At 63.7% G+C, this 25,292-nt stretch overlaps 4 protein-coding genes across 5 annotated transcripts; 2 read left to right on the forward strand and 2 right to left on the reverse strand.

Annotated features, from left to right (window-relative positions):
- Nucleotides 1-935: 935 nt before the first annotated feature.
- Nucleotides 936-5,496, reverse strand: ENGASE (endo-beta-N-acetylglucosaminidase). The gene is made up of 14 exons (XM_042821197.1): nucleotides 5,464-5,496; nucleotides 5,144-5,345; nucleotides 4,859-5,060; nucleotides 4,415-4,563; nucleotides 4,180-4,337; nucleotides 3,913-4,061; nucleotides 3,599-3,764; nucleotides 3,169-3,272; nucleotides 2,980-3,088; nucleotides 2,708-2,880; nucleotides 2,337-2,500; nucleotides 2,154-2,256; nucleotides 1,962-2,076; nucleotides 936-1,870 (listed from the first exon to the last, which is right to left on the reverse strand). The coding sequence occupies exons 1-14, from the start codon at nucleotides 5,494-5,496 to the stop codon at nucleotides 1,463-1,465; spliced, it is 2,235 nt and encodes a 744-aa protein (XP_042677131.1). The 3' UTR covers nucleotides 936-1,462.
- Nucleotides 5,497-5,697: 201 nt separating this feature from the next.
- CANT1 (calcium activated nucleotidase 1) lies at nucleotides 5,698-14,980 on the forward strand. 2 transcript variants are annotated; one of them, XM_042821198.1, is made up of 5 exons: nucleotides 5,698-5,791; nucleotides 6,630-6,754; nucleotides 12,408-13,047; nucleotides 13,251-13,454; nucleotides 13,791-14,980. In XM_042821198.1, exons 3-5 carry the CDS (start codon nucleotides 12,429-12,431, stop codon nucleotides 14,159-14,161), a joined length of 1,194 nt encoding a protein of 397 aa, XP_042677132.1. In that variant the 5' UTR covers nucleotides 5,698-5,791; nucleotides 6,630-6,754; nucleotides 12,408-12,428; the 3' UTR covers nucleotides 14,162-14,980. The 2 variants fall into 2 exon arrangements, with proteins under 2 accessions (XP_042677132.1, XP_042677133.1); XM_042821199.1 differs by lacking the exons at nucleotides 5,698-5,791; nucleotides 6,630-6,754 and adding an exon at nucleotides 11,521-11,536.
- Nucleotides 5,793-10,686, reverse strand: C1QTNF1 (C1q and TNF related 1). Its single transcript, XM_042821200.1, has 4 exons — nucleotides 10,467-10,686; nucleotides 7,451-7,604; nucleotides 7,197-7,333; nucleotides 5,793-7,083 (listed from the first exon to the last, which is right to left on the reverse strand). The coding sequence occupies exons 1-4, from the start codon at nucleotides 10,516-10,518 to the stop codon at nucleotides 6,533-6,535; spliced, it is 894 nt and encodes a 297-aa protein (XP_042677134.1). The 5' UTR covers nucleotides 10,519-10,686; the 3' UTR covers nucleotides 5,793-6,532.
- A 2,183-nt stretch (nucleotides 14,981-17,163) lies between the features above and the next one.
- TIMP2 (TIMP metallopeptidase inhibitor 2) lies at nucleotides 17,164-25,217 on the forward strand. Its single transcript, XM_042821201.1, has 5 exons — nucleotides 17,164-17,308; nucleotides 23,278-23,378; nucleotides 23,449-23,557; nucleotides 23,652-23,776; nucleotides 23,882-25,217. Exons 1-5 carry the CDS (start codon nucleotides 17,179-17,181, stop codon nucleotides 24,077-24,079), a joined length of 663 nt encoding a protein of 220 aa, XP_042677135.1. The 5' UTR covers nucleotides 17,164-17,178; the 3' UTR covers nucleotides 24,080-25,217.
- Nucleotides 25,218-25,292: the final 75 nt, after the last annotated feature.

Here is a 25,292-nt window from a genome sequence, read left to right on the forward strand (position 1 = left end):
AAAAAAAAAAAAAGATGAAAAGCAAAGCAACCAACCGACCAAGCAAAGAGGCAACAACCAAGTGAACGTCCCGTCTGTCCACACACACGCACCGAGTCCCGGAGGAGACTGCGGAGCGCACGGAGCGCTGGGACGCGCCCACAGCCGGCAGCCCGCAGCCCCAGGCCCGGCCCGGGCCCCACGTCTTCCTTCGCGCCCGGCGCGGTGCCGGCGCGCGGTCCCGCCCGGCTGGGCTCAGCTCAGCTCCCGGCCCCCAGCGCGTCGCGGCTCCGGGCCGAGCGGCAGCACGTCGGGGTGCGAGGCTCGGCCCCGCGCGGGTGTGCTGGGCGCTGCAGGGGACGCGCCTCTGCGTTTTAAAGGGAATTTTTGTTAAGAGGAGCTTGCAACTCGCTTGCGTTCCCCTCCCGCCTGTCCCTGTCGCACCCGAGGCTCGCCTGCCGCGGGGCTCCCCGCGCTGAGCTGGGACGGGGACCGATGGGACGTCACGGCCGCCCCCCGCCCGCCGCAGGGACCCCGGTGGGCGCGCGGTCCCCCCGGTGCGGCCCCGTCCCACGTCGGGGTGACCTCGGCTCAGCCGCCCCCGCCCCTCGTGGCTCCGCCACTCGTCAAACCTCACTTTATAGTCTGCAGACGCCCCGACGCTCCAGCAACGAGTTCCCCCTTTTCTATTCCCCGTGTACATAGCCCCGCCCGGCCGCCCCTGTACAAACCCCCATCGCTGTACTGGCTTCTTCCTTACAGCAAAGCCCCGCGCCGGCCCCGGCTGCAGGCTGGCGCCGGCCCGTCCTGTATGCTTCAAAGGTGTGACCATTCTAATAAACAGTATTATTATTATTATTATTATTATTATTACTACAAGGATTATTAATATTATTATTATGGAAATTATTAATAAAGATTTCTTTCTTCAACCAGGGCGACTCCAGTTTTGACTGGGGCGAGGGCGCAGCGGAGCTGGGGGTCCCTACGTTGCGGCAGGGTCCCAGCTGTGCCGAGCCCTTCCTTTTCCAAACCACCCTATAATTTATTTCAGAGCAATTTGCCCACGGAGGAGCAGCAGCTTCAATGCTGACATATTAATTTTCCTGAACGGGAGCCAGTATTGTCTGTGGGACCGGGGCCGGCGCTCTGAGGGAGTCGGGGCTGCACGACCCTGCTGCGCGGCACGCTCGGCTACGTCCCTGCCTGCTAATTGCTTGCTCACCAGACTGTGATAAAATAATTGCTGCTATAAATTTTCTCTCCTTCTCCACACAAGATATCCAAGGGAGCCGCTGTGGGTGGAAGCGCCGGCTGCCAGCCCTTAAAGAAGGGACAGCACCGAGGCAGGTTCATGAAGGGTGCAGCTCTTTGGGGCTGCAAGTGGAACCCTAAAACTTAGCCCTGAGCGGCGGTGTCCCCATATCTCCTACCCCACCCGGTGCAGGGGACACACGGAGTCAGGGCTGTGCCACATTCACCTTTAATGCCCAGCTCGGTTGCTGCCACCAGCCGGCTCAGAGTACACCAGCAGCAGCCGGCCCCATTGCTCCGGGCCCACTGGCAGCTCGCTGGGCAGCACCGGCTCCACCAGCAGCTCCAGCTGGCACGACTGCCCGGTTGCAGGCCGTGGCACCGCCAGCCCCACCGCACGGTACTGGCAGCCATGTGCCAGCCCCAGGAGCTGCGGCTGCGGCGGCTGCGCCCGGTGGCACCGTGTGCCCTGGCTGAGCACGCGGAAGCAGGCAGCCCGCCTGGGGGGAAAGGCCCAGCGCAACGTGAGGCTGAGGGAGAGCTGCTCAACGTTGGGGCCATCCTGCCACCAGAGCTGCGAGGCTGTCAGGCTCTGCACCTGCGGTGGAGAGGCTGCCATGCTGCCCGCATCCAGCACCTGCGGAGGAGAATGTAGCACCATCAGCACAAGGCATGGCTGTGGCTGGGTTTGCATCCCACCATGCAGTGAGGATGTGCACAGCACCCACCCGGAGCTCCCCCAGGAGACAGCTGAAGCTCGTCTCCTGTGAGCTGGCCTGTTTTCTGGACACCAGCAGGGAGAGGTCGCGCAGGCTGCAGCCCTGCAGCTCCTGCTCGTAGCACCTGGGGCAGAGGAACAGAGCTGGAGCAGGGCTGGGGATCCCTGCATGCTTGGCGCAGGGTGCTGGCAGGGCACTCACCGGCTGGTCCAGCCCTGGGCACCGTGACTGCAGGCAGCAAGTAGCCTGGAGAGGGCAGGTGGTGGGGCTGGGAGAAGACGGGGGTGGTGGAGGCTGTGGGGCTCTGTGGGAAGGCAAAATGAGCTGAATCAGTGCTGTGCCCTGCAGTGAGTGTGGGCAGCACAGGAGGCATAGGGTCCTCACCGTCCTCACTCGGCAGCACAGTGACAGTGCTGTCATGGCATCTGCTCGAGTGCCAGGTGGTGAGCTCCAGGGCAACCGTGAAGTCATCCCCGTGTGGCCCCTCCATCTTGTAGAGCAGGTTCAGGAAGAGCTTGGGAGGTGCATGCATCTGGAAAGAGAAAAGGCTGATGACCCCAAATCCACCCAGAGAGAGACAGAGAGAGAGAAGAGAGAAAGAGAAGGTACATTGGGTTAGGCCTATCGGGCAGCACTCGCCACAGCGCTTTGTGGCACTCAGCACAGGGCTGGCACAGCTCTGCCAGGGCCTCCTGCAGCCATGCCCTGCCAGCACAGTGCCAGCCATGGAGGTGGGAAGTTGGCACCCAACTCACCGGATGGCCACGCGCTCCTCGCCGGGAGGGATGGTGCCCTGCACCCGCAGGGAGCTGCCCCCACACCAGGCATCCTGCAGGCAGCAGCTGGTACTCAGTTGGCCCCGGCGCTCTGGATAAAGGGGTTGGATCTCCTGGGCGCTCAGGTTGTACCATGGCCCGGCCTCTTCCTCCTACAGGACAGGAAACACTGGGCAGCAGGGAGCCGGAAGCAGGACCCAGTGTCCACACCCAGCCCTGGGGGCCGCAGCCAGGCTGCTCCCTGCACCCACCTTCCCAGCGAGGAACATGCCAGTGCCCATTCCCACACTGAAGGAGGTGGCGAGGGGCAGCGTGCAAATGCTGTGCGTGGGCAGGTAGTCTTCCAGCAAGCCCCAGAACCTGGGGGAAAGGGTGGGCATCAGAGCAGAGACCTTTGTTGCAGCCAGACCAACCAAAGCATGCAGGCATCCTGCACTCACTTGTTCTCGTTCTGCAGGAAGTTCTCCTCTCCCAGGTGTTCGTAGACCCAGCCAGGAGCAAAGATGGCTGCAGACAGGCCGTGCTTGCGGATCAGGCTGAGTGACTGCAGAGACAAGTGGAGAGCAGCACAGAACTCAGGGGGGGCGGGGTGGTCACTCTGTCCCCTGCCATATCCACTCTCCATGAGGTCCTGTTGGTCCCACTGGATGCCAGAACCATGGTGAAGGGATGGTACTGCAGCATTGCCCTTCCCAGGGCCTGCAGCACTAGGATCTCCCAGCCCCAGCCCTGTGCACACCGGATCCCAGGCTTCCTCAGCTCTCACCAATGCACCCTGAGTTACCCCAGCACAGTGTGGATGAACCATTGGAGAGAGCTGAGAGCCACGCACCAGGGGCAGACACACAATCCTGCTTCAACCACACACACCTTGTTGGTGTCAAAGCCACCGCCAACCACGTCCCCACGAGCAAAGACATCGACACCAATGTAGACGTCAGCGTGGCGCTGCCCAGCCAGCTCACGTGTGCGCTCCAGGTGCTCCTCCTTCCAGTTGTAGTTGACAAACAGCCCATCACAGGCATCAAAGAACAACCTGGAGATGAGGGTCAGTGCAGGAGCACCCCAAGGGGCAGTGCCAGCCGTGCCTTGAGCTCCATAGTCGTTGAATGCCAAGGTGTGGGATGGACTTGTGCCTCACCACGGCTGGTTTTGCTCACGCAGGCACATGCCCCACCTCTCACCTATTCTGCTCATTCAGCTCATTCTGCCATCTCAGCGTGCCACTCTCCACGATGCTGTCATACCAAATCACCAGCCCTCCCGGCACCGCGCCGTGCACCTGCGCAGTCAGATGCCGCAGGAAGGGGGACAAGTTCCCCACCGCCGCCGCCTGCCAAGAGAGAGCAGAGAGCAGTTGGACACAGGATGGCCCCATCCACGGGGACCCACGGTGGGGCCTGGGGTTGAGCCCCGTGGGGCAGGATGCAGGCAGGGCGTGGGCTGCTCACGCTCAGTGCATTCTCCATGTTGATCAGCCAGCCATCAAAGCGGTAGTGTTGGGCGATGCGGGCCAGCTGGTGGCTCACGGCACGGTACGCCTCCTCCCCACCCGCCAGGAATGCCTCGCACAGCTTCTCACCGTCCGTCCACTCCGTGATGAAAGTGCCTGGGGAGGAATGGGAGCAGCGTTGCTGTGTGTCCCTGCAGGCTCCCAGCACCCCACCACCCCGGTTCTGCCCTCACCCAGCACCGGGACGCCGTTCCTGTGTGCCGCGTTGGTCCAGCACACAGGTGGGATGGTGACAGTGTGGTGGCTGAAGTAGACGAAGATGTCGATGTAGCGCCAGTGGTAGAAGACGTACGGGTTGCGTGTGGCTGAGCCCTGGATGAACCTGTGGCAGAGCAGAGGGAAGCATTGAGCAATGTTGGAGAGACACCATGGAGCCAGGCAGGACCTGAGTCAGCCCATGAGTTGGGCACTGTGTCACTCCTATCACTCCAGCGGGGCTGGCCCTATCCACAGAGCTCCAGAGCCAGAGATAAACCCCTTTGGCCCCACCTGGAGAGGGCAACAGCAGGAAACAGATCAGACACTGAACTGAAGGCTGGAGAAAGGGCAGCAGCATGCCGGGAGTGCATGCACCCATTCCCCAGGTGTCACACACCTGTCCTCCAGGTGTCACACACCTGTCCTCCAGGTATCCACCACGCATGTCGTGACACAGCAGCGTGCGGGATCTCTGGCTGTGCAGTGGGGGTTGACGCTGGGCCAGCGGCACCGCACAGATGTTGAAGTCATCATCGCTGTTGGGCTGCCAGGCCAGCAGCTCCTCAAGGCCGGACAGGAAAAAGCTGATGGGCTCCGTGGTGCCGGTGTCGAAGTACCGAGCTGGGGAGGCAATGAGCCGGGACCGGGGTCAATGGGGTCGGGGTGCGTGGGGGGGCTCAGGGCGGCCCGTCCCGGCCCCTCACCTGGCAGCGGCTGCGGGCGGGTGCTGACGGCTGCGTGCAGCACGGTGGTTCCCAGAGGCTCCGCCGCCGGCTGGAAGCTGCCCGGGGAGAGGAATGAGGCCGGTGGCCGCCCGGCACTCCGCGCCCCGCTCCGTGTCCGCCGCCGCGCCGAGCCGGGCAGCACCGCGGCCAGCGCCCGCCGCACCGGGCCTCGCTCCGAGCGCTCCGCGCCCCGGTCCCGGCTCCCGTCCCCGGCCCAACCTCCGCCGCCGCCGCCCGCCCCGCTCCTCCTCTTCCTCTTCCTCCTCCTCCTCCTCCGCCGTTCTCTTCCCGCGCCGCGCAGCCCCGTCCAGCGCCGCCGCCGCCTCCGCCATCGCGCTGCCGCCGCTCCGCCCGCACTGCCGGCAACGTGCGCCGGGCCCGGCCTGCCTGCGGGAGGCGCGGCCCCACGAGCTCCGCCCGGCCCCGGCCCGCCCTCACCGCCCGCCCCGCCGCGTCCTGAGGGCGGGCGCAGCGCCGAGCTGGGCTGAGAGCCGCTCGGGTTCCGCTGGCCCCGCCTGCAGCCCCGCCGTGCCCCGCAGAAGCTGGGCCCTGAGCGCTGCTCTCTGCCTGGCCGTGCCCGGCTCTCGCGGTGCCCCTGAGCACAAAGCGACGAGATGAGATGGAAGTGTGAGTAGGAACCGAACCCGTGGGGTGTTTAATGCGATCACAAGTGTACGGAGGGGGAGGCAGCCCCCGGCCCTGCACTGCCAGTGCGTCTACAAAAACAAAAAGCCTGCCCAGCAGATCTCCAGATGAGAAGGATGGGGCTGAGGCTGAAGGCCCTGCATGTCGGGCAGCTGGGAGCCAGCTCTTCCCGATGGGTGCTGGCATCGAGATGTGGCTGTGGCACGGGGCACAGCGAGGGAACTGACATGAGAGGGCTGCTGCACCCACCTGCTGCTTGCTCTGCCCTGGGGAAGCACCAGCCCAGGGGACACAGCTCTGCAGAAGCGATGTTCAGTGGCTTTATAACTGCTCCCCCCCATTCATCAAGTGCATTGGTGGGGGTTGGCAGCAGAGGTGCTCACATCACTCCAGCAGGTGCCAGCTTACGAGCCAGTGCCACGGACACCCAGCACACCCAGCCCTGAGCCTGGCACAGGTGGGGACGAGGTCCCTGCCTGCTCCAGGTGAGCAGCCAGCCCTTGGGTCAGGGATACGGCAGAGGTTACAAATGTCTCCATCTCCTCCAAGTGCACTCAATCAACTTCCAGGAGCTGAGGGGAGTGGGGGGGGGGGGAAGTATTCACACAGCTGGGGGTAGTGGTATGTAGCAAGAGAGCTGGAAGGAGAGTGGCGTGCCCAGGAAGGGGAGCAGCAGGGCCTCTGCAGGCCCCCACCCCAGGGAGCGGGATGGGGGTGTAGGACTCATGGGTCCCCGCTGTACTTGATGAGGTGCCCACTGAAAGTGATGTAAGTGTCATACTCATCACTGAAGACAGCGTTCTCACGCTCGCCCTTGTAGAGCCTCACCCAGACCTCATCCTGCTCACGCAGCTCCAGCATGACGCTCTGGCTCTGCATGATGCTGCGGTCGCTCACCTGCGCATAAAGGATCACCACCTCGGCTCCGTTGCGCATGATGTGCAGGTAGGTCTCCTTCTGGTTCCAGGTGTGCACGTTCAGGCTGAAATAGTAGATCCCGGGGACGTAGCAGTAGAACTTCCCCGTGAACATGTTGAAGTGGTCGTAGAGGTTGACGAACTCCGTGTCGAAGATGAGGGTTTGGTAGTAATCGTTGCTGTGCAGGGGTTTCTTGCGGCCCACCGAGAAGGCAGCGTAGTGGCTCTTGCAGCGTTCCCCCGGGGCGCCTGCGCTGCCCTTCTGTCCTTTGGGCCCCGTGTGGCCCCTGCTGCCGGCCACCCCTGTCTTGCCGAACTTCCCCTGCATGCCCCGCTCACCGCGTTCTCCCTTCTCACCTGGCAGAGCACAGGGGATGGTTGGACACCAGTTCCATCTCCCACCCAGCACTGGGAGTGGGACAAGTGCCGGGCTGCAGGTCTGGCTGTAGGCAGTGCCCCGCGGCCCTCACCTTTCAAGATGGTCATGTTGATCTGGGGCTGGTACCGGGGGTAGAAGCGGTGTTCGGGTGGCTCGCAGCAGCGGACGCAGTGGGGCCGTGGGGGCAGCTCCTCCTGGGCACCGCTGTCCTTCTGCTCCTGTGTGGCCCTGGGGAGGGCAGAAAGCAAAGCGCAACAGGAGCTGCGCGTGGGGGCCGGGCCCTTCCTGGCACTAGGGGCTGCCCCATCCCCAGTGGGAGCACCTCTGTCCCCAGGGCCCTCTCACCTGACTGCCTGGTGCTTGGATGGGACCTCCTCGGGCTCCGCTGGATGCTGGTCAGGGTTGGGGCTGGTCTGGCTGCTCACAGGGTTGGGAATCAGCAGGCAGGAGAGCAGCAAGACTCCGAGTGTCCAAAATCCCTCCATGCTGCAGCAGCACCCTGTGAGACACCAGAGTGACTGAGGGGGATGGCAAAGACCAGTAGTGTCCAGAGTGGGCAGGGGGCAGGTGGGGATCAGGGCTCTACAGCAGGGTTGGGCTGGTGGGAAGGGACAGTGTGGGAGCATGAGAGCAGCAGGGCACAGCCCGGCTATGGGGCTCCCTGCCAGGACCAGCAGCTGTGGGGTCCAGGCAGGGTTCTGAGTTTCCCACCTCCTCGCCAAGGGACAGGGCTCATGGGTCCACCCCCAGTGCTGTGTTCTGTCCCCAAGAGTTGTTTGTTCTGCACTGCTGTGTCAGCCTGTCTGTGCCCTGCATTGTGCCCAGCACAGGCTATGGTGCACTACGTACCAGCACAGCCATACCTCCAGCCCTGAAAATGGCTCTTTTTGCAGCACCACTTCTCCAGCAGAGCCCACAACAAGGGCAAGTGCATCTCTTGCAGATGCAGAGACTATCTGTAACTAAATGGCTGCTTTTATCCACCTAAGCCCCCATACCTCAATGATGCTCCAGGAAGTACCTATTCCTGGGGGATCCCAGACTTGCCCATGGGGGTCTGCATCCCTCACTGAATGCAAGCATCCTGTGACAGCAGCTGCCATGCCCCAGGAGCTGCCAGCTCCCAGTCCTTATGCCTTGGTTCTTTGTGGGGTTTGCAAGGGAACCCAAACTGCTTCTCCTGAACCTCAAGTGCTGCTGGTGGCCCTGGCCAGAACCCAGCCACTGGCAGCTGGGAGTCCACATCCTGATGGGGCCAAAGCTAACATTAGCGATAGCGAGTGGCACTGCAGCCCAGCCCTTCCTCGCCTTATCGCTGCCATATCAGCTCTGAGGCATGGTGCAATTACCCTGCACTGCGCCCTATGGCCCCGAAGGCGCCAGGAGAGCATGTGGCACCTCCCTGCTGCTGGCAGCACTGGTGAGGTGGGCTCCTGCCAGGGCACAGCTCTGTATGCCCAGGTCTGCAAAGGGCCCCTTGTGCCACAGTCCATGTCCTGGGCGTGAGCTGGGCAGTGGGGTCCTGATGGGAAGAGGCAATGGGGGCCCCGCTGGACTTTGAGGCAGAATCCAACAGTTTGGTGAATGCTGCTTTCAGTGCCTGGGTCCTCAGTTAGCGACGGTCAGGGTGGAACTGCCTTGGGGTGGGCTGTCTGTGGGCTGTGTGGACCAGGATAGGCATGCTCCAGAAGCGGGAGCAGAGGGCGTTCGAGGCCAGGATTCCTGGCTCATGAGTCATGTTCAAGGAACAGGGAAAGGGTGGAGGAATGGGGAAAAGCTCCAAAGGGCTTTCCCTCTGCGCCAGCCCTCTGCAAAGAGCCCAGCCCTTCACACGCTTCCCCCACACCCACCCTGTCCCAAGGAAGTCTTGGAGCGGGGTTGTCCTCAGCTTGCTGCCCAATGCTGGAAGCAGAGCTGGTGGCACCACGGGCTGTGTGGCATCGTGGGCAGCCTGGCACCGCTGCCTAATTGCCATGCCCTGGCCTGCTACCTGCCCATGCTCAACTCTGTGTGCCAGGGAGAAGCAGCACAAGCAGGCCAGCCCAGGGCTCGTGAGCAGATACCATCCTGGGAGCTCAGCCCTGGCTCTCTTCTCCCTGCCTGGCTCCAGCTGTGCCAGCCTTATGCTGGTGAGTGCAGCTCACAACCTGCAGTGCTGCTGGGAATCCGTGGCTTTTTCCCTGCTCTGGGCTCACAGTGTGCAGAGCTCCTATTGAGCCAGACGGCTCCCTGGGACCCAGAGTGGGCTCAGCCCCAGGGAAAGCATAGCTTCACAGGAGACTGCTCAGCAGGGAGAAGAAATCCTTAGCCAGGATGTTCCTACTGAGAAAGGCAGCTCGTTTCCAGGCTGTCTCAGGGCTGGAAATGGAGGCGAGCGTGCCATGCACACACAGTGCTGCCAGCAGCATGGTGTGCCCGTGGGCAGCATGCAGAGCTCCCAGCCCTGAGCACGTCTGCCTCTGCACCCCGCAGGCACGCCGGGCAGGCAGCACGCGTCTCTGCACGGGCATACATAGTCTTGCTGAAGGGACTCTGTTTTTTCCTGTCAGGGTTGGATGCTCTCCAGGAGCGGTTTGGAGATTTAAATTCAGTGGCTGCTAAAGCCTTGGGACTGCAAGTCAAAACATCCTGAAAACATTCCAGGCAGCATTAAAGGCGAGGATGAAAGAAGAGCAAATGCCGGGGGGAGGAGCGAGGGGGCTTAGCGCACAGGGGGGTCTAGAGGCAGCAGGACCAGCATGCCCACCTCGCCCTCCTGCTCACCAGCCATGGATACAATCCTTTTTGAGTTGCAGCTGGAGATAAGCCTCCCGGCCTTTTGCCACAGCAGCTGGGACATCTGTGGAGCTGTCTGCAGATCAGGAGCAGCCCAGACCCAGCAGGCAGCAGGGTGGGAGCAGTACGGAGCAGCCAAAGGCTGACTGAGAGGTCGCAACCCTCCAGCTCCCACAGCGCCCAGCAGCACCATGAGAAGTTGTGCTCCCACCTGCAGCCACCAGTCCCTGCAGAGCTGTACTGGGTTGGCCCGGCGCTGGATTTGACGTGGTCACAGGGTGTTTTGGCCTCAGGGCTCAGAGCTGGAGCTTCAGCGCCAATTCCCTCTCAGTGCCTGCCCCCCCCGGTGCTGCTGCAGGTTGAGCTGTGCCCTTCCAACAACAGGCGAGGCTTCAGCCCCGCAGTCCCCACCGCCCTCCTGCAGGCGGGACGGAGTGCAAGCCTGACTTTCCAGAGCGAGGGTGGGACTGGGCCCCCAGGCCCAGCAGCGATGCCACAGAGCCCTACGGCACGCACAGATGCGCACACAACAGCGCTCATCCCTGTGTCTGCAGGTGACTGACCCCCAGCCCTGCCCCACACCTACCTCTGGGGCAGGGCCGCTCTCTCCCCGTGCCGCCTTTGCTGCTCTGGGGCATTGCTTGGTGCCGCGCTGCCAGACCCCTCGGCGTGGGGCAGAGCCTGCCCCTGTGACAGCCTCGTCTCCTCCTATGGCCGGGCGGAAATGCACTTCTGGAAAGCAAAGGAGGAGAGCGAAGCAGCGGGACGAGCACGGCGCAGCCCTCCCACTACCAGATGTGGGCCCAGCGCAGGCGGACGGCGTTAACCATGTGTGCTCCCTGCGCCTGCCAGCACCAGGGAACGTGGGTGTCTGTGCCAAAAAAGCAGCTCCAGATGCGAGAGGCAGCGTGGAGGGCAGTGCCTGGGGGCTGCGGCTGTCCCACGGCATGGAGCCACGGCCCTGCCCTATGCACAGCACCCCGTGGAGCCCTGAGCAGGGATGCGCCCTGAGCACGGATGCGCCCTGAGCACAGTGTTGGGCGATTTGCCACCACGTCTGTGTTGGACAGCGGGGTTTGTCCCCGCACAGCACAGCTCGGCCTGCGGAACGGGGTCCGTGGGGCGGCCGGTCCAAAAGGGACCGCGGGCGGTGGGAGAGCGGCGGCTGCCCGGGGATACGGGGCCAATGCTGGGCAGCCCCGGGCTGTGCCCACGCCATGCTCCGAGCACCGCTCCCCCGTCTCATCCGCTGCCACGGCCTCAATGGGGCTATGCCGCGTATCCCACTCAGCCCCTCTCGCCCCCCCCGCGCTGGCTTGCAGCGCAGCCGCCCCGCGGCTCCTATCGCGCTCCGCTCTCGGCCGGGCCGCACGGCACGCTTCACCCCCGCGACGCCGCGCAATGAGAGCGGCCGCGGAGCGCGGGGGCTGCTGGGAGCTGTAGTTCTCGCCGCTGCTCTGCGGGTCCCGCGCTGTTTTGGCCGCTGTCGGCTGCCGTAGCGGAGCGCGGGGGCTGCCGGGAGCTGTAGGCGGCGGCTGTCGGCGGCGGGGGAGGCGGTGGCTGCGCTCGGGCGGCGGCGCGGTGAGCGAGGGGCCGAGGGGCGGCGCGGCCGGGGGCGAGGCGGCTGCGGTGTGTTGTGACGGCTGCCCGGGAGCGGTGCGTGGCGGCGGGGTACCGAACGCTGCTGTTCGGGGCAGCGGCTCCTGGATCGGCGACGGGGGTCTCTGAGGCTGCGGCGGGTCGGGGCGCGGGCGGCGGCCGCCGGGGTGGGACGCGGAGCCGCCGGGCCCGCAGTGCCCCGTGCGGTGCCACGGACCGGCACCGCGCTCAATGCCGCCTCTGTCCGCGCCTCGGGGCCGCCTGAAAGGGCATTGAGGGACCGCGGGAGCGCCGCCCGGCCCTGCGGCGTGGGCGCGGCCTGGACCGGGGGGTCCCCGGAGCTGCGGTGTCCCCGGGTCCGGGCAGGGTGTGTGGGGCACGCGGTGCGTCCCTGCGATGGGCACGGCGGGGCAGCGCAGCTTTGCCCGGGGGTGGATGGGACGGGGGCGGACCGGGTCGGCGGCGGCTGCCGCATCGTAGGGTTACGGTGTTGGGACAGGCTGTGTTTGTGGCTGTAGGCCCGGCTGTGCACCCCGCGGAGCCGGGCGCTGCACTTCCTGGTCAGGTGTCAGCATCCTGCTAGGGCGGGGCTGCCACGTGTCCCTGCTGTCCCCGCAGGAGCAGGGCACGCTCATCAGCACAGCTCCACATGCCGGAGGTGAGGGCTGTGCTGGTCATCACTGCATGCAGTGCTGGTGCTCTTCTCCTCCGTGGGTGAGGATGCTGCTGTGAGGATGCCCAGCACACAGCCTGGGGTTTGCTTTGGTCTGGGGTCGATGGGGAACATGAGGGGCTGAACGTGACAGAAAGGCTTCTGCAGCAAAGCAGCCCTTTGAGGGCCACTGCTTCACCGTGAGGCCGTGCCCTGCTGTCATCCCCAAGCACAGCGCTGCGCTCCAGCTCTCACCTGCTCTTTCCTCGCTGCCAGGCTCTCCTCGCCCGCAGGCTGATGCCCGTGTCGCCCTGCCATGAGTCTATGAGCCCGCTGCGGATCAGCGTGGGTAGCCTGCCCGTCCTCGCGTCCATGACCAAAGGTGCCGACCCCCGCTTCCGCCTGCGCTGGAGGGCCATCGTGCTGTCCTCTGCCTGCGTGGGCTTCGTGCTGCTGCTCTTCTGCCTGCACCGCTCCCCACCAGCACGGCCCATCCTGCCCAACCCGCACGCCCGGCACTTTCGGCTGCAGGTGGAGGATCGCTACAATGACACCTATCCACTGTCCCCACCCCAAAGGAACCCCGAGGGCGTGCGCTACCGCATCGGGGTCATTGCGGACCTGGACACTCAGTCCCGGGGCTCTGAGGAGCACACCTGGTTCAGTTACCTGAAGAAGGGTTATCTGGTGCTGTCGGCCAGCGGGGACAGTGTGACGGTGGAGTGGGATAAAGAGGAGAACGTGCTGCAGTCCCATCTGGCGGAAAAGGGCCGGGGCATGGAGCTCTCGGAGCTGGTTGTCTTCAATGGGAAGCTGTACTCCGTGGATGACCGGACTGGGGTGGTCTACCAGATCGAGGGCAACAAGGCGGTGCCCTGGGTGATTCTCTCAGATGGGGATGGCACTGTGGGGAAAGGTGAGCCCCGTAACGCCCTGCTCACTGCCTGACCTACACACACAGGGCAGGGAGACTTTGTCTCTTTGCACCTTTTTGTCATTCTGCAGGGTTTGAGGGTGCAGTGCTGAGCTGTGCTGCATGATGCTGGGGGGCTGTAGAGTACCCTGACGTCCATGTGTGGCCGAGCCTTGGCACGGCTCATGCTGCTCTTTCCACTGCAGGCTTCAAGGCAGAGTGGCTGGCGGTGAAAGATGAACACCTGTACGTGGGGGGCCTGGGCAAGGAGTGGACCACCACCACGGGTGAGGTGGTGAATGAGAACCCCGAGTGGGTGAAGGTTATTGGCTACAAGGGCGATGTGAGCCACGAGAACTGGGTGATGAATTACAACGCACTGCGGGCTGCGGCTGGGATCCGACCCCCAGGTATGGAGCTCCCTCTTGTTGCTGCATGCCCCTTGCCCTGCCCGGGCTCTCCTCTCAGTTGGTGGGACCAGTTTCTGGAGGATGGCATGGCTGGAGTCGCATCCAGCAGCTGTTTCCCCTGGGCCAGGGATGCCCCTGCCCTGCTCTGGGGGGTGGAAAGGGGCTGGCACTGGGCAGGAAGAGGTGGAACCATTCACAGCTTTGGCCTTCATATGTCTGTCCTCTGCTGCAGCATCTTTTGAAGCGAGGATGGTTGGTGTTGGTGTAGGGGGATGTCCCTGCAGCGTGGCAGGATCCTGGGTGCCCTACACTGACAGACCCTGCTCCCTGCTGCAGGTTACCTGATCCACGAGTCGGCCTCCTGGAGCGACACGCTGCAGCGCTGGTTCTTCCTGCCGCGCCGCGCCAGCCACGAGCGTTACAACGAGAAGGCAGATGAGCGGCGTGGCACCAACCTGCTGCTCAGCTCCAGCCAGGACTTTGGGGACATCACAGTGGGACGTGTGGGTGAGGTGGTTCCCACTCACGGCTTCTCCTCCTTCAAGTTCATCCCGGACACAGATGATCAGATCATCGTGGCACTGAAATCGGAGGAGGACAATGGCAGGATTGCCAGTTACATCATGGCCTTCACGCTGGATGGGCGCTTCCTCCTGCCTGAAACCTGGATTGGGAGCGTGAAATATGAGGGCATTGAGTTTATTTAACAGACTAGAAACCAGAGGGGTGAGGGAGGATGGGAGGGCGCGGGCTGGGCCCTGTTGGTGTGTTCAGAACAAGGAGCATACAGCGTGCCTCCCGATCCAGGGACGCGTGAAGCACTCCAAGCTCTGTAGTTGGCGTCCCGTGTAAAGCACTGGCTTTGCTGCAGCCTGAGTGGCGCGAGTGTTTCGGCAGTGGCACCTGGTGGCAAAGGACTGCCACCACAGGGTGTTGCTCCCTGCCCCCAGCCCAGGCTCAGCTGCTGAAGCAGTCAAGGCAGTGAGGTTTCGCTGCACTGCAGGTGTTGGTGTCCAGAGTCTCTGCAGGGAGTCATTGGCTCTGATGACAGCCACGCTCTGGATCTGCAACCAAGGAGGGAGCTCAGCTGCTCTGCCCCTGTGCCAGCCTGGTGCCCAGGGCATTGTCCTCACATCCCTGCAGCTGTGGTGCTGCAGCTGTGGAGCCTCTCCTCACCTTTCTGGGGATGGGCTCTGACCTGGGCCCTGGGGCCCCTCCACATTTACAGGAAGAGAGGCTCTGCTCGGTGTCCCCAGCACTTTACAGGAGCACACAGGGTATGTGTGTGAGACAAATATCCTCAGGAGAGGAGTGTGTTTGAGGGGGGCCACAGGCCAGGTCCCACCCTGTTTCTGGCTCTCTTGGGGTCAGGGTGTTCACTGGGGCCATGACCACAGCAGGGTGGCAGCCAGGTCAGGGCGAGCTGAGACATCACAGCTGTGGGGGATTTCATCAGGATGTTTCTCACTGTGTTAGCTGTTTTTCCTTCCCCTTTTGCATAAATGGTGCAGCAAATGTGTCAGTAACTGTCTGCTTGGTCATTGTGTTCATGGGAAGGCCTCACGGGGAGAGTCCCTTGGGAGATACTGTGTGCCCTCTGCTCCCAGCCTGGTTCACCAAGGCAGGTGGAGGCCTCACAGCCACCATCCTGTGCAGAGTCACGTCATCCTGCCTGCTGTGCAGACCGAGTGCAGGGCTGTGAGGGGACAAACACATCAGAACCTGCCTGGCTGCTCCCTGCAGTGGTGCAGGGTGCAACCTTTCTTCTTGCAAACCACGCTGCGGTGCCCTCAGTGCTCCCAGCACCGCTTGGGCAGAGGGCTGCAGGCAGTGGCCTTTGTCTCAGTTCATTGCTGAGCGGCCACCCAGTAGCTTCAGGCACTGGGGGCAGCTCAGAACTGGGCCTCGGAGGGCTGGGGCTGGGCTGAGGTGTCCATTGGCATCAGCCCTCCTGTTCCACCTCTGCCTGCCCCAGCACTGATCAGGTCTGGTGGTGCTCGGGGAGCAATGGCCCTGTTTTGGGGTGGGTCTCGCTGTGATGGGCTGAGACCTGCTGTGAGCTCAGTGGGGCTGCCCTCTCCCATTCCCCTTCTCTGCCCCTGTTTTAGTGTCCAGCATCTCTGGAGCTCTGTAGAAGGAGCGCACGCAGCTGGACATGTGTTTCCGCTTAGCCCCAACAACAATGACTCACTGCAGGGCACTGTGCCCTGAGCACACACATTTGTCTGCCCCGCAGCACAGCCCTGACCCCGGTGCTTGGCCTCGTTCTGCTGACCTCGGACCGCTGCTGCTCCCTGCCCACGTCAGCTGCTGTCATGCTCCTCTCTCCTCACCTGCACTGTGCTCAGCCCAGTCTGGAGACAGTGGCTCTACAGCACCTATCCCTCCTCATCCCACAGGCAGCGGGCCCTTGTGTTGTGTCCTCTCCACCCCAGCCCTCATTCCAAGATCCTTCTTCACTCTCCAGGCTGCCAAACCCCAGGTACTGGGTGGCTGCTGGGGCCACATGGCACAACCAGGGCCAGGCTGCCCTGTGCTCCCCTGGACCCACTGAGCACTTGGAGAGAGTGTCCACTGCCACAGTATTTGCCCAGATCCCACTGCCATCTTTCATGCCACCACCCTGCCATGATTGTGTGCTCACCTCCCACACTCCCTGCATGCTCACGCAGGGCTTGGACCAGGCTCAGCTGCCCACGTTTCAGTTGTTTCTTCTCATCCTAAAGTGCAAAAGCTCTGACACTTCCCCTAGATGTGAGCAGGGCAACTCTGTGGCTCAGGAGCAGCTGGCATCGCTGCAGCACTGCTGTCCCTGCCAGCACACCTGCAGCGCCCCACTCAACTGCACCCAGATGCTGCATGCCCCTGCACAGAGATAGAGCTGGGGCTGCCCTCGCTGGGATGGTGGCAATGCAGAGCTGCAGCTGTGCGACAGGTACAGAGATACCAGCAGCATCGCAGGACTGGATGGGCAGATTTTGGAGGCGTGCTGCGGGCACGAGGGAGAGACCCGAGGGCAGCGGCGCATCGCAGAGATACAGAGATGCAGAGTCCCGCGAGCGGCCGAGGGGGAGCGGGGGAAGCGGGGCGGGGGGCGGAAGGGAGGGGGCACGGGGGGGTGGGGGGGGGCACGGGCGGCAGGAGGAGATGAGCTGGAGGAGCAGGAAGGAGAGGAAATGCTTGGGCACAGACATAATGCGGCCCTCCCTGCAATTTGCCGCTCCGCTCGGCGCGGGCCGGGTGCCAGCGCTGTGAGCCGGGCCCGGATCCCGTGCCGCCGCCCAACGACCGGAGCGGGATCCGCCCGGTCCCGGCGCCGCCCCGCGCCGTCCGCTCCGAGGCCCCGGCCGGGACGAACGGCGGAGGGGCAGAGGCCGTGCCGGGATGCGCGGGCGGGGCCGGGCCGGGCCGGGGGGCCGAGCTCGGCGCGGAGCCGGATCCTGCGAGGGGCGGGAGCAGAGCCGGGCTGGCCCCGTGCCATGCAGAGGAGGAGCAGCGAATCCCCGGAGCACATTAAAAAGCGAGGCTTAGCGGCAGCCAGGGGAAGAAAACACCTCCATAGAAGGCAGCGGAGAGTGGCGGCTGCAGCAGCGACCGCAAAGCCGCTCGGGGGGCCGCGGCGGCGGACCCAAACTTTCCGGCGGCGGATCGGGGGCTGGGCGGCTCGGCCGGGCCGGCGGTGGATGAGGCTTTCTGGGGCGCGTCGCTGAGCCGCAGCCGCACGATGCCCGGGGCCGCGCTGCCCAGCCTGCTGGCCTGGCTGGCGGTGCTGCTGCTCGGCAGGGCCCGCCCGGCCGACGCCTGCAGCTGCTCGCCCATCCACCCGCAGCAGGCCTTCTGCAACGCCGACGTAGGTGAGCGCTTTGTCCCCGCGGGGCTCCGCCCGGCCCCGCACAGCCCCCCGACGCGGGGCAGCGCCGCGCAAACTTCGCGGTGGGGGCGGCGGGCGGAAAGTTGGCGCGGGGCGGCGGGTCGAATGGACGGACGGACGGACGGGGCTGCCGCACCGGGCCCGGCCGAGCAGCACCTGCACGTGTGCGGGTCCCGGGGGTGTGGCGGTGTGTCGGCGGCCGGGAGCGGTGTGTGCCCGCCCGGTGTGTGCCCGCCTCTCCCGGCCCATCGCCGTGCCCCGGGGCCGGGCACGGAGCGCGGTTCCTCCCCTGCGTCCCACGGCGATGGGCCCGGCCGCGGCACGTCGGGTGGGAGCGGGACGGTACGTGGCAGCGCGGGGAGCTGACGGCCCCGGGGGAGCGGAGCGCTCCGGTTCCGCTCACAAAGCGGTGCTTTGCCGTAGGCAACGGCCTGGAGCGCACAGCCAGCAGCCGGCCCAGAGCAGCGCCGGGCTCGGTCACCTCCCGTCTGTTCCTTATTTCCAGGCATTTCCTTTCCCCCGTCCCACTTTGTTCGGCTTGGATGCTGCTGAAAGGGAGGGCTTGGCAGCGCCGGGATCTGGATTCCTCTTTCGATGAATAATGCCCTTATTAAATTTTAGCATATTAAACAAACAGACCGGCCCCAGTTCCTGCCGCCCTCCTTGGCGGGGCCGTTCCCAGGCCCAGCTGGAGAGGTAACATTCCCAAGCACTTATGCAGCCCGTGCCCTGCCCCATCCCCTGCTCCGGATCCAGGATGTGCTGGCAGACCCCAGTCCCCCCCCTCTCCCTTTGCAGACCTCGCTTGTGACGTGAGGGTAAATCCCGCAGTGCCCCATTGCTGCCAGGCCCATACAGCTCAGAACGTCACGAGGTGCACTGGGGATGGAGAGGTGCCCGCACAAAATGGAGAGCTGAATTTCCAGAACTGCTGCCGAGCCGGTGACCCCAGAGCAGCAGATCGCCCGCAGTGAGGCTGAGCCTCCATCACACTCACGTCGGGGTCATCCTTCCGGGCCACTTGTGACTCACACTGCCATCCTGGGGTGCCGGCTCACCCGTGACTCAGCTGCTGAGTCACTGCTGTCTCGGCATTCCCGGCTGTCTCAGCAGTCCCCAGGAAGGGCGAAGCGGGGGCTGGTTGTGGCTGCCCAACAGGTGTCAGCTCCCAGGCAGCCCAGTCCTGGCTCTGCTGTCCCTTGTGCCGTCACCCCCAGCTCCAGCCCGTGTCTCCCTCGCAGATGATGTGGATGGGATTTGTCTGCCCTGACCCCAGCTGGGGACGGTGCTGGGTGCTGGCTGGCAGCAGGATTTGATCCTGGCAGGAACTCAGCCTCCTGTGCAACAGGAGCCTGTCCTCCTGCCTCTGATCCCTGCCCTTTGGCTCCCTTCTTGTCTTCCTTCTGTGCCGGGAGGCTCACGGCCAGCTCCTCCCCAGCACAGAGCCAGCCTGGGCCTGGGAGCCGCTGCCGCTTACTGTGCCAGGGCTGCTCCTCTCCTGCTGCTGGCTGCTCTGGGGCCAGGCTGCTGCTGCTACATGGGTCCTTCTGTGCACCCACATCTGCCAGTGCCCTGCAAGGGCCCGTGTGCCTTTGCTCACACCTGGCAGCCACTGGTGAGGCACCATTCTGTGATCCAGAGTGGGATTGGAGCCCAGGGCCATGCTCACAGGCAGTGCCATAGTAAGGCGAGGTGTGGCTCTGAATTGGGCTGCGGGGCTGGGGGTCACGTCATCGCGGCTGGTGGCCTTGGGGCTGGTGACCCAGCCTCTCTGCTCATGCCTTCTGGCCTGGGAGATGGGCAGCAGTTTTCTGGAGGACTTGAGGGCTCTCTGAGTTTATGTGTGTGAGGTGGCAGAGTCCCTCTGTGGCTGCTGGGGTTTGCTCTGCCCATGCTGCTCAGCCCAACGGCAGGGATGTGGCTGGGCTGGGGCTGCAGCGGCAGGCCGTCTCCTGCTTTGCTTCCTGTCTGTAGCATGGAGATGCAGAGGATGAGGGAGGTGATACTTGGGCTGTGTCTTTGGCCGTGCAGCAGTGAAGTCCCCAGCAGCTGTGTTTGGCAGTGCCGAGGGTGATGGGACAGCTGTAGGGTGGGTGTTTGGTACCGGGGATGGGTGACCCTTGGATCCAGGCCCTGGCAGCACTGTGCCAATCTCAGTAGTTCCAAGCCATGCTGCCTTAGGATGGGCTGAGCAGCGGGGGCTGGTGGTGGCCGGGCAGGGCCTGGGGAAAGGAGGTGGTTATGGGGCAGAGGTGAGACCTCTCTCTTCGGGTGGCACCTGGTGCACCCTGCTGTACCCTGAGTGCGTGGGGGGGCTGCCAGCCCCCGGGCCGCCCTGTTGCTCTCAGTGCCGGTGCCTGCCCACCGTGCAGCCGATGCAGCAGGGCTGTGGGCTGACTGCTCAGGGCCGCTGCTGATTGGGCCCCATCCCACTCCGTCAGAGGCCAGGATGACGCACGCCGCGATGGGGAGTGCTGCGCTCGGAGCAGCCGCGCAGGCTGGGGATGAGCGGGGCCTGGCGCGGGCACTTCCTCCTGCAGGCACAGCCCTGTGGGGCTGCTGGGGCTGGGCTGATCCCCCACGTGCACCCTCAGGAGCTGTGATTGCGAGGGGAGCACAGCCACCGCTGCACCTCCATGCTCAAGTGCTCCCACAGACTTTGCGTGCCCAAAGCTCCCTGACCTCATGGTCGAGTGGCAATGCCCCGCTGTGCTCCAGGGGCTCAGGCAGGTGCCCAGTGCTGGGACTTGGAGGAGCTGGGGTGGTGAAGTCCATCCTGGGGACATCTTGCCGTGTTCTGCCTCTGTTGGTGCTGCTCCGTGCCGGGGTGATCCTGGGGCTGTGCCCACAGTGGGGCTGGGTGGCAGCGGGCATTGCTGGCACTGGCACCCAGCCCCTGTGCTCCCATAGCTGCCAGCAGCCCCGAGAAGGGAGCTTTGTTCCTCGGCCATTCAGCCCGGGAACGCTTCCCGTGCTCTGTGGGCACTGATGCTTCCCAGGCAGCCACAGGCGGGGGCCGCGCGCTGGGGCTTGGGGTGGGACGTCCTGGGAAGGGGCTCCACTTGCAATGTGTTGAGCTGGGAGGGGAGTCCTTGGGAACTGAGGTGCTGAGGACACCTGAGGCTGCTGCATCTCCTGCATTGTGTCAGTGGATGTTTTGTGCTGATGGATGCCACCCTATGCCCGCAATCCTTCTTTTGTCTCAAGCGGTCGCACACAGGGCAGAGCCGTGCAGGGTTGGATGTGTCCTTGCACAGGACCATTCCTCACTGCGTGTTGCACGGGGACCACAATGCCAAGGGATGTCCTGTGCCTTGCAGGCCCTACTGAGGGCCTTGGGCCACGTCCAGCCCAGCCTGGTCAGCGTGGAAAGCTGCCATTGCCCACCGGCTCCCGGCGAACACCCACTGCGCGCGTGCCGGCACGTTCCTGGGGGGTTTGCGGGCAGCGAGGGCTGATCACTGCAGAGATGGAGCCCACTGCTGGGCTGGGGGAGGCTGCTGCAGTGTTGCCGGGGCGTGGGGTGCAGGCACTGGGTGCCCTCGCTCTGTGCCAGGCAGGTGCTTGTGCGTGCAAGCAGCTCCGGCGCTCAACATCCTGTGATATGCTCTGCTGCGTGCTGCTGTTATGCGTGGGGCTGGGGCGTGGGAAGGAGCCCGTGCAGAGCTGCGCTGTGGGGCTGCAGGCAGCCAGCAGCCCCTCTCCATCCCAGGACCTGCTCCTGCTGTGCTGAAACTGCGGGCTGTGCTGAGTCAGCGCCGTGAGGTCGGCGCCGCGTTACCGTGGTCACTTGGCTCCCAGCCCTGAGCGCCCCAGGGCAGCGGGTGGGGGGCAGCCAGCAGGCAGGGGCCGGGGCGCTCTGAGGGCACAGCTCAGCTGTGCTTATGCAGCAGATTTTGTGCAGAGTGGCGAGTTAAAGGCAGACACCGCAATTCCTGCCCGTGCTGAGGAAGGGCTTTGGCAGATGGTGACGGGGTGGTGAGGGACGAGCCAGTGTCACGCTGTGCTTGGGGATATGCGGCAGCCTCTGGGTTGGTTCTTTGAGCTCCACAGAGACTTGGGGAGGCCCGGGGGCCGCTCCCAGAGCACCCACAGCATGTGCTGCCGTCACCTCGGGGGCACCTCCACCCGCGTGTCCCCACCTGGGCGTCCCCCTGCGTCCCTCCCTCTCCCTGCTCTGGTTTCTGGCCTGCTGAAGAGCTTGGCTGCGCTGCTGGGGTCTTGGCGGGGAAAGCACAGCGCAGCCGTCCCCTCCACAAAGCCGCACTGTTCAGAACAAATCCGCCTAGAATTGGGCTGCATTTTTGTCAAGTGATTCATCAGCACGTGAATGGAAACGGCTGGAGCCCACTGAACCAGCAGCCGTCCCCCACGCCTGCACTGCACCGCGGGCAGCAGTCGGCTCTTCGGGTGTGTGCGCCTTCATCGTGGCACAGAACAGAGCTGCGGGGCTCTGTCAATCCCCACCCATGGTGGCACAGGGAGCAGGGGCTGAGCTGCCCCAGTTGGGGCTCATCTCCACTGTGGGTGGGTGACAGCTTTGGCACGGCTGCGGGCACCGGGCCCCGACCTGCCTGCCTGGATCCCTTCCCCATCCTCTTCTCCTTTCCAGAGAAAACTGAGTCAGCGCTGATGGGTGCCCACGTGGTGCAGTGCCACCGCTGACCTTCAGCCCAAACAGCTGCACTGTGTGCCCACCGCTCGCCCCGCTGTATTTATAGAGTGCAACCGGATCAGCTCTGTGCTGCGCCAGGTGACAGCGGGCAACGGGGCCCTGCACACGTCTCCACTGCACCCCAGCACCTCTCTGTGGGGACACGGCTGCCATTCCCAGCTCTGGGCACAGGGGTGGCTGTGACCTGTGCAGTTGTGGGTCAGGGTGAGCCTCTCACCACTGAGGTCAGTGCCACGTGCCGGGCGCTCACGTGTGGCTCTGTGTCCTTGTGCTGTGCTGGAGGGGTGACACAGAGACCTTCCCATGGCACAGCTCCCTGCTCCCTGCCCTCTGCTCGCCCTGGCTCTGGGGCACTGTGGCCTCATCCCTTGCTGTGGTGCTGGGGGCAAAGCAATGTGTACAGGTTTGTCTGTGCCAGGGCAAAGCTGTGTGTCCCTGCTGTGCACCTCTGACAGTGTCACTGCAGCAGTGGGTGGGCAGTGCCTCCATGTGTGCTCTGCCTATGCCCACCTCACCAACCGGGCTCACGTCCACATGCTGCAGGTGGGATGCAGTGCTTTCATCCCCTGTTCTCCTGACTGGGTGCTGCTGTGCAGGTGGAGCCACGTTTTACACAGGGTCTGGCCAGCACCCCTGGCTGCATCCCCAGGGGAACAGTGTGCACGGAGAGCAGCTCCACGTGGCTGCAGAGCAGAGAGCTGTGGGGCCTGTGGCCATGCTGCTGCAGTGAGCTCAGCCAGCTCCTCACCTTGCCAGGTTTACTCACTGCCCCAGGCTTCAGGGTTCTCCTGCAGCTGCCTGGGTTATTTTTGCAGGCTGCGAGGGCAGGAAGCAGCCCAGGGAGGATGCAGTTTTTGTGCTTGCATGATGTGGGGGGTCCATGTGCCAGTAGCCAGTGGCTGGCAGGGAGCTGTGGCCGGACACCTCTGTGACTGTATGGTGCAAAGGCAGTGGGCACCGGGTGGGTCAGCCCTGTGTTGGTTGCTGGGGGCTCCTTCTTCCTTCTACACCTGGAGGTGAAGCTGCAGTGAGCTCCCAATGCCCTCGGGTCTCTCCGTTGTGCTGGGCCACGCAGGCGCTAGGCTGGGACATGGATTAATTAATGGTGGTGGACAAATAGTGCTCCCAGGGTGCTGTTGGTGGGGGGTGGCTATGCTATCCCTCTGTGTGAGGGACACTTTCCTGAGGGCTGGGCTACCAGATGGGGGAGAGCTGGAGCTGGGGGGGCTGTGCTCATGGCCCCAGCACCTGCCCATCTCCATGCCCTTCTCCTGCAGTGATCCGAGCAAAGGCCGTCTCTGCAAAGGAAGTGGATTCAGGGAATGACATTTATGGGAACCCCATCAAGCGAATCCAGTACGAAGTGAAGCAGATCAAGGTACAGGGCAGGCATCATGGGGTGGGCAGGGGGGTGGGAGGTGCTGCTCACACCTGCGCTCTGTCCTCAGATGTTTAAGGGCCCTGATAAGGACATCGAGTTCATCTACACGGCGCCGTCCACAGCAGTGTGCGGGCAGCCTCTGGACACAGGAGGCAAGAAGGAGTACCTGATTGCAGGTAGGAGTGGGCACTGACCCACGTCCGAGGGGGGTTGGACTCCAGCAGCCCCCTGGTGTGGGTGTGTGAGCAGCTCTGTGCTGCCTCTCCCCAGGTAAATCCGAGGGCGATGGCAAGATGCACATCACGCTGTGTGACCTGGTTGCCACCTGGGACTCACTGAGCCCTACCCAGAAGAAGAGCCTCAACCAGCGGTACCAGATGGGCTGCGAGTGCAAGGTGAGTGCCCCGAGCCAGGACCTGCACCTGGGGCATCCCTGTGGGTGGGTTGGGGGGGGGGGGGGGCGGGGCGGGATGGGCACTGACCACCTCTGCCCTGCGCAGATCTCACGCTGCCTCTCCATCCCGTGCTTCGTCTCCTCCTCGGATGAGTGCCTCTGGACAGATTGGGCGATGGAGAAGATCGTGGGCGGGCGGCAGGCCAAGCACTACGCCTGCATCAAGAGGAGCGACGGCTCATGCGCCTGGTACCGCGGCATGGCCCCCCCGAAGCAGGAGTTTCTCGACATCGAGGACCCCTAAGCCAAGCGAGTGCATTCCAGTAGCCAGTAGAAAAGCCCAGCGAGATGTTAGACTGGTCCACGCCGACATCGGGGCCTGGAGACAGCATGAAAACCCACACAGCCCCGAGGGGCCGCAGGGCACGGAGCTGCCATGTGTGCGTGGGGCGGGGGGGGGTCACTGCACCGCTCACACTCTGCACCACGCGCACCCTGCAGCAGGCAGGGCAGCCCCATTCCCTGCAGGCTGAATGCTGGTGAGCAGCAGCAGCTGCCCCCGGTCTTCAGGGCCCCCGCTGCCAACTGCAGCTGCCCAGCACCAGGGCCACGCTGTCCCCATCCCATCCCTTGCTGTGGGTGCAGCTTGGCACCGACTGCTCCCACCTGCAGTGGGGCTCTCACCCATTGTAGCCCTTAGGGACGGGATGGGGGTCACCTCTGGCCCCAGGGGGGATGGCTGCAGGACACCGACCCCACACCCCCTCTCTCTGAGCCATTTCCCCCCCCCCCCACACACGGCCGGTCCCGGCTCGGGACGTTTTCATGCTTTGCGTCCCCATAGGGTGACGATGTGGTGCTGGACCAGTCTGGGCAACTTCGACGTGTTAAAGGAAAAAGTGAAAGAAAGAAAAAAAACAAAACGGAAAAAGGAAAAAAAAAAAAAAAAAAAAAAAAAATCCCACCCACCCTCTAATCAGTCCCATATAGGACTCCCGTTCGCTTCTGTATGGTTATATCATATGTGACATTTACTCCTGTCTCTGCTGGTAGCCTGTCTCTGAGTTAATACCCCCACTGTTCTGCCATCAGCTCTATCATTCCCGTGCTGTGATATTTTTTTTGTTTGTTTGTTTTTTTGGTGGTTTTTGTTTCGTTTTGTTTCGTTTTGATTTCCCTGTTAGGTGTTAGAATTGCACTTATTTTTGTAAAGGGGCTCTGCAGTGGGTCGGGGGGAATCATGGAGGGGCTGTGGGGCAGCGCCCGGGCAGGCCCCGGCCCCCGGCCCCCCCCCCAGTCCCCCAGAACTCCCCGGAGCTGCTTTAATTTATGGCCGTGGCCCCGCTCCGGGCCAGCAGCTCGATGTGGTGTATAAAAAGAAGGAGAAAAAAAAAAAAAAAAGGAAAAAAAAAAAAAGACAAAAAGTTTACGTATAGTTATTTTCAGATCTCTGCTTGATAAGTATTAAAGTAAGATGTATCTAACGTGCTGCCGTAATTTAAAGCTCGGGATGGGGG

The sequence above is a fragment of the Centrocercus urophasianus genome, unplaced genomic scaffold (assembly GCF_019232065.1).
Source record: "Centrocercus urophasianus isolate 14NV4802_14NV808 unplaced genomic scaffold, USGS_Curo_1.0 seq_190, whole genome shotgun sequence".
Classification (NCBI taxonomy): domain Eukaryota; kingdom Metazoa; phylum Chordata; class Aves; order Galliformes; family Phasianidae; genus Centrocercus; species Centrocercus urophasianus.

Excerpts from the sequence above, each read along its gene's own strand:
- ENGASE (XM_042821197.1), bottom strand. The coding sequence starts at position 5,496 with ATGGCGGAGGCGGCGGCGGCGCTGGACGGGGCT. Across the intron at positions 3,089-3,168 it reads TTCCTGCAGAACGAGAACAA|GTTCTGGGGCTTGCTGGAAG; the intron begins GTGAGTGCAGGA and ends CCTTTCCCCCAG. Across the intron at positions 1,871-1,961 it reads GTCTCCTGGGGGAGCTCCGG|GTGCTGGATGCGGGCAGCAT; the intron begins GTGGGTGCTGTG and ends TCTCCTCCGCAG.
- C1QTNF1 (XM_042821200.1), bottom strand. The coding sequence starts at position 10,518 with ATGCCCCAGAGCAGCAAAGGCGGCACGGGGAGAGAGCGGCCCTGCCCC. Across the intron at positions 7,605-10,466 it reads AGAGCGGCCCTGCCCCAGAG|GGTGCTGCTGCAGCATGGAG; the intron begins GTAGGTGTGGGG and ends GGTGTCTCACAG. Across the intron at positions 7,334-7,450 it reads TCCAAGCACCAGGCAGTCAG|GGCCACACAGGAGCAGAAGG; the intron begins GTGAGAGGGCCC and ends TGCCCTCCCCAG.
- CANT1 (XM_042821198.1), top strand. The coding sequence starts at position 12,429 with ATGCCCGTGTCGCCCTGCCATGAGTCTATGAGCCCGCTGCGGATCAGC. Across the intron at positions 13,048-13,250 it reads GGATGGCACTGTGGGGAAAG|GCTTCAAGGCAGAGTGGCTG; the intron begins GTGAGCCCCGTA and ends TTTCCACTGCAG. Across the intron at positions 13,455-13,790 it reads GGCTGGGATCCGACCCCCAG|GTTACCTGATCCACGAGTCG; the intron begins GTATGGAGCTCC and ends TCCCTGCTGCAG.
- TIMP2 (XM_042821201.1), top strand. The coding sequence starts at position 17,179 with ATGCCCGGGGCCGCGCTGCCCAGCCTGCTGGCCTGGCTGGCGGTGCTG. Across the intron at positions 23,379-23,448 it reads ACGAAGTGAAGCAGATCAAG|ATGTTTAAGGGCCCTGATAA; the intron begins GTACAGGGCAGG and ends CTCTGTCCTCAG. Across the intron at positions 23,777-23,881 it reads AGATGGGCTGCGAGTGCAAG|ATCTCACGCTGCCTCTCCAT; the intron begins GTGAGTGCCCCG and ends TGCCCTGCGCAG.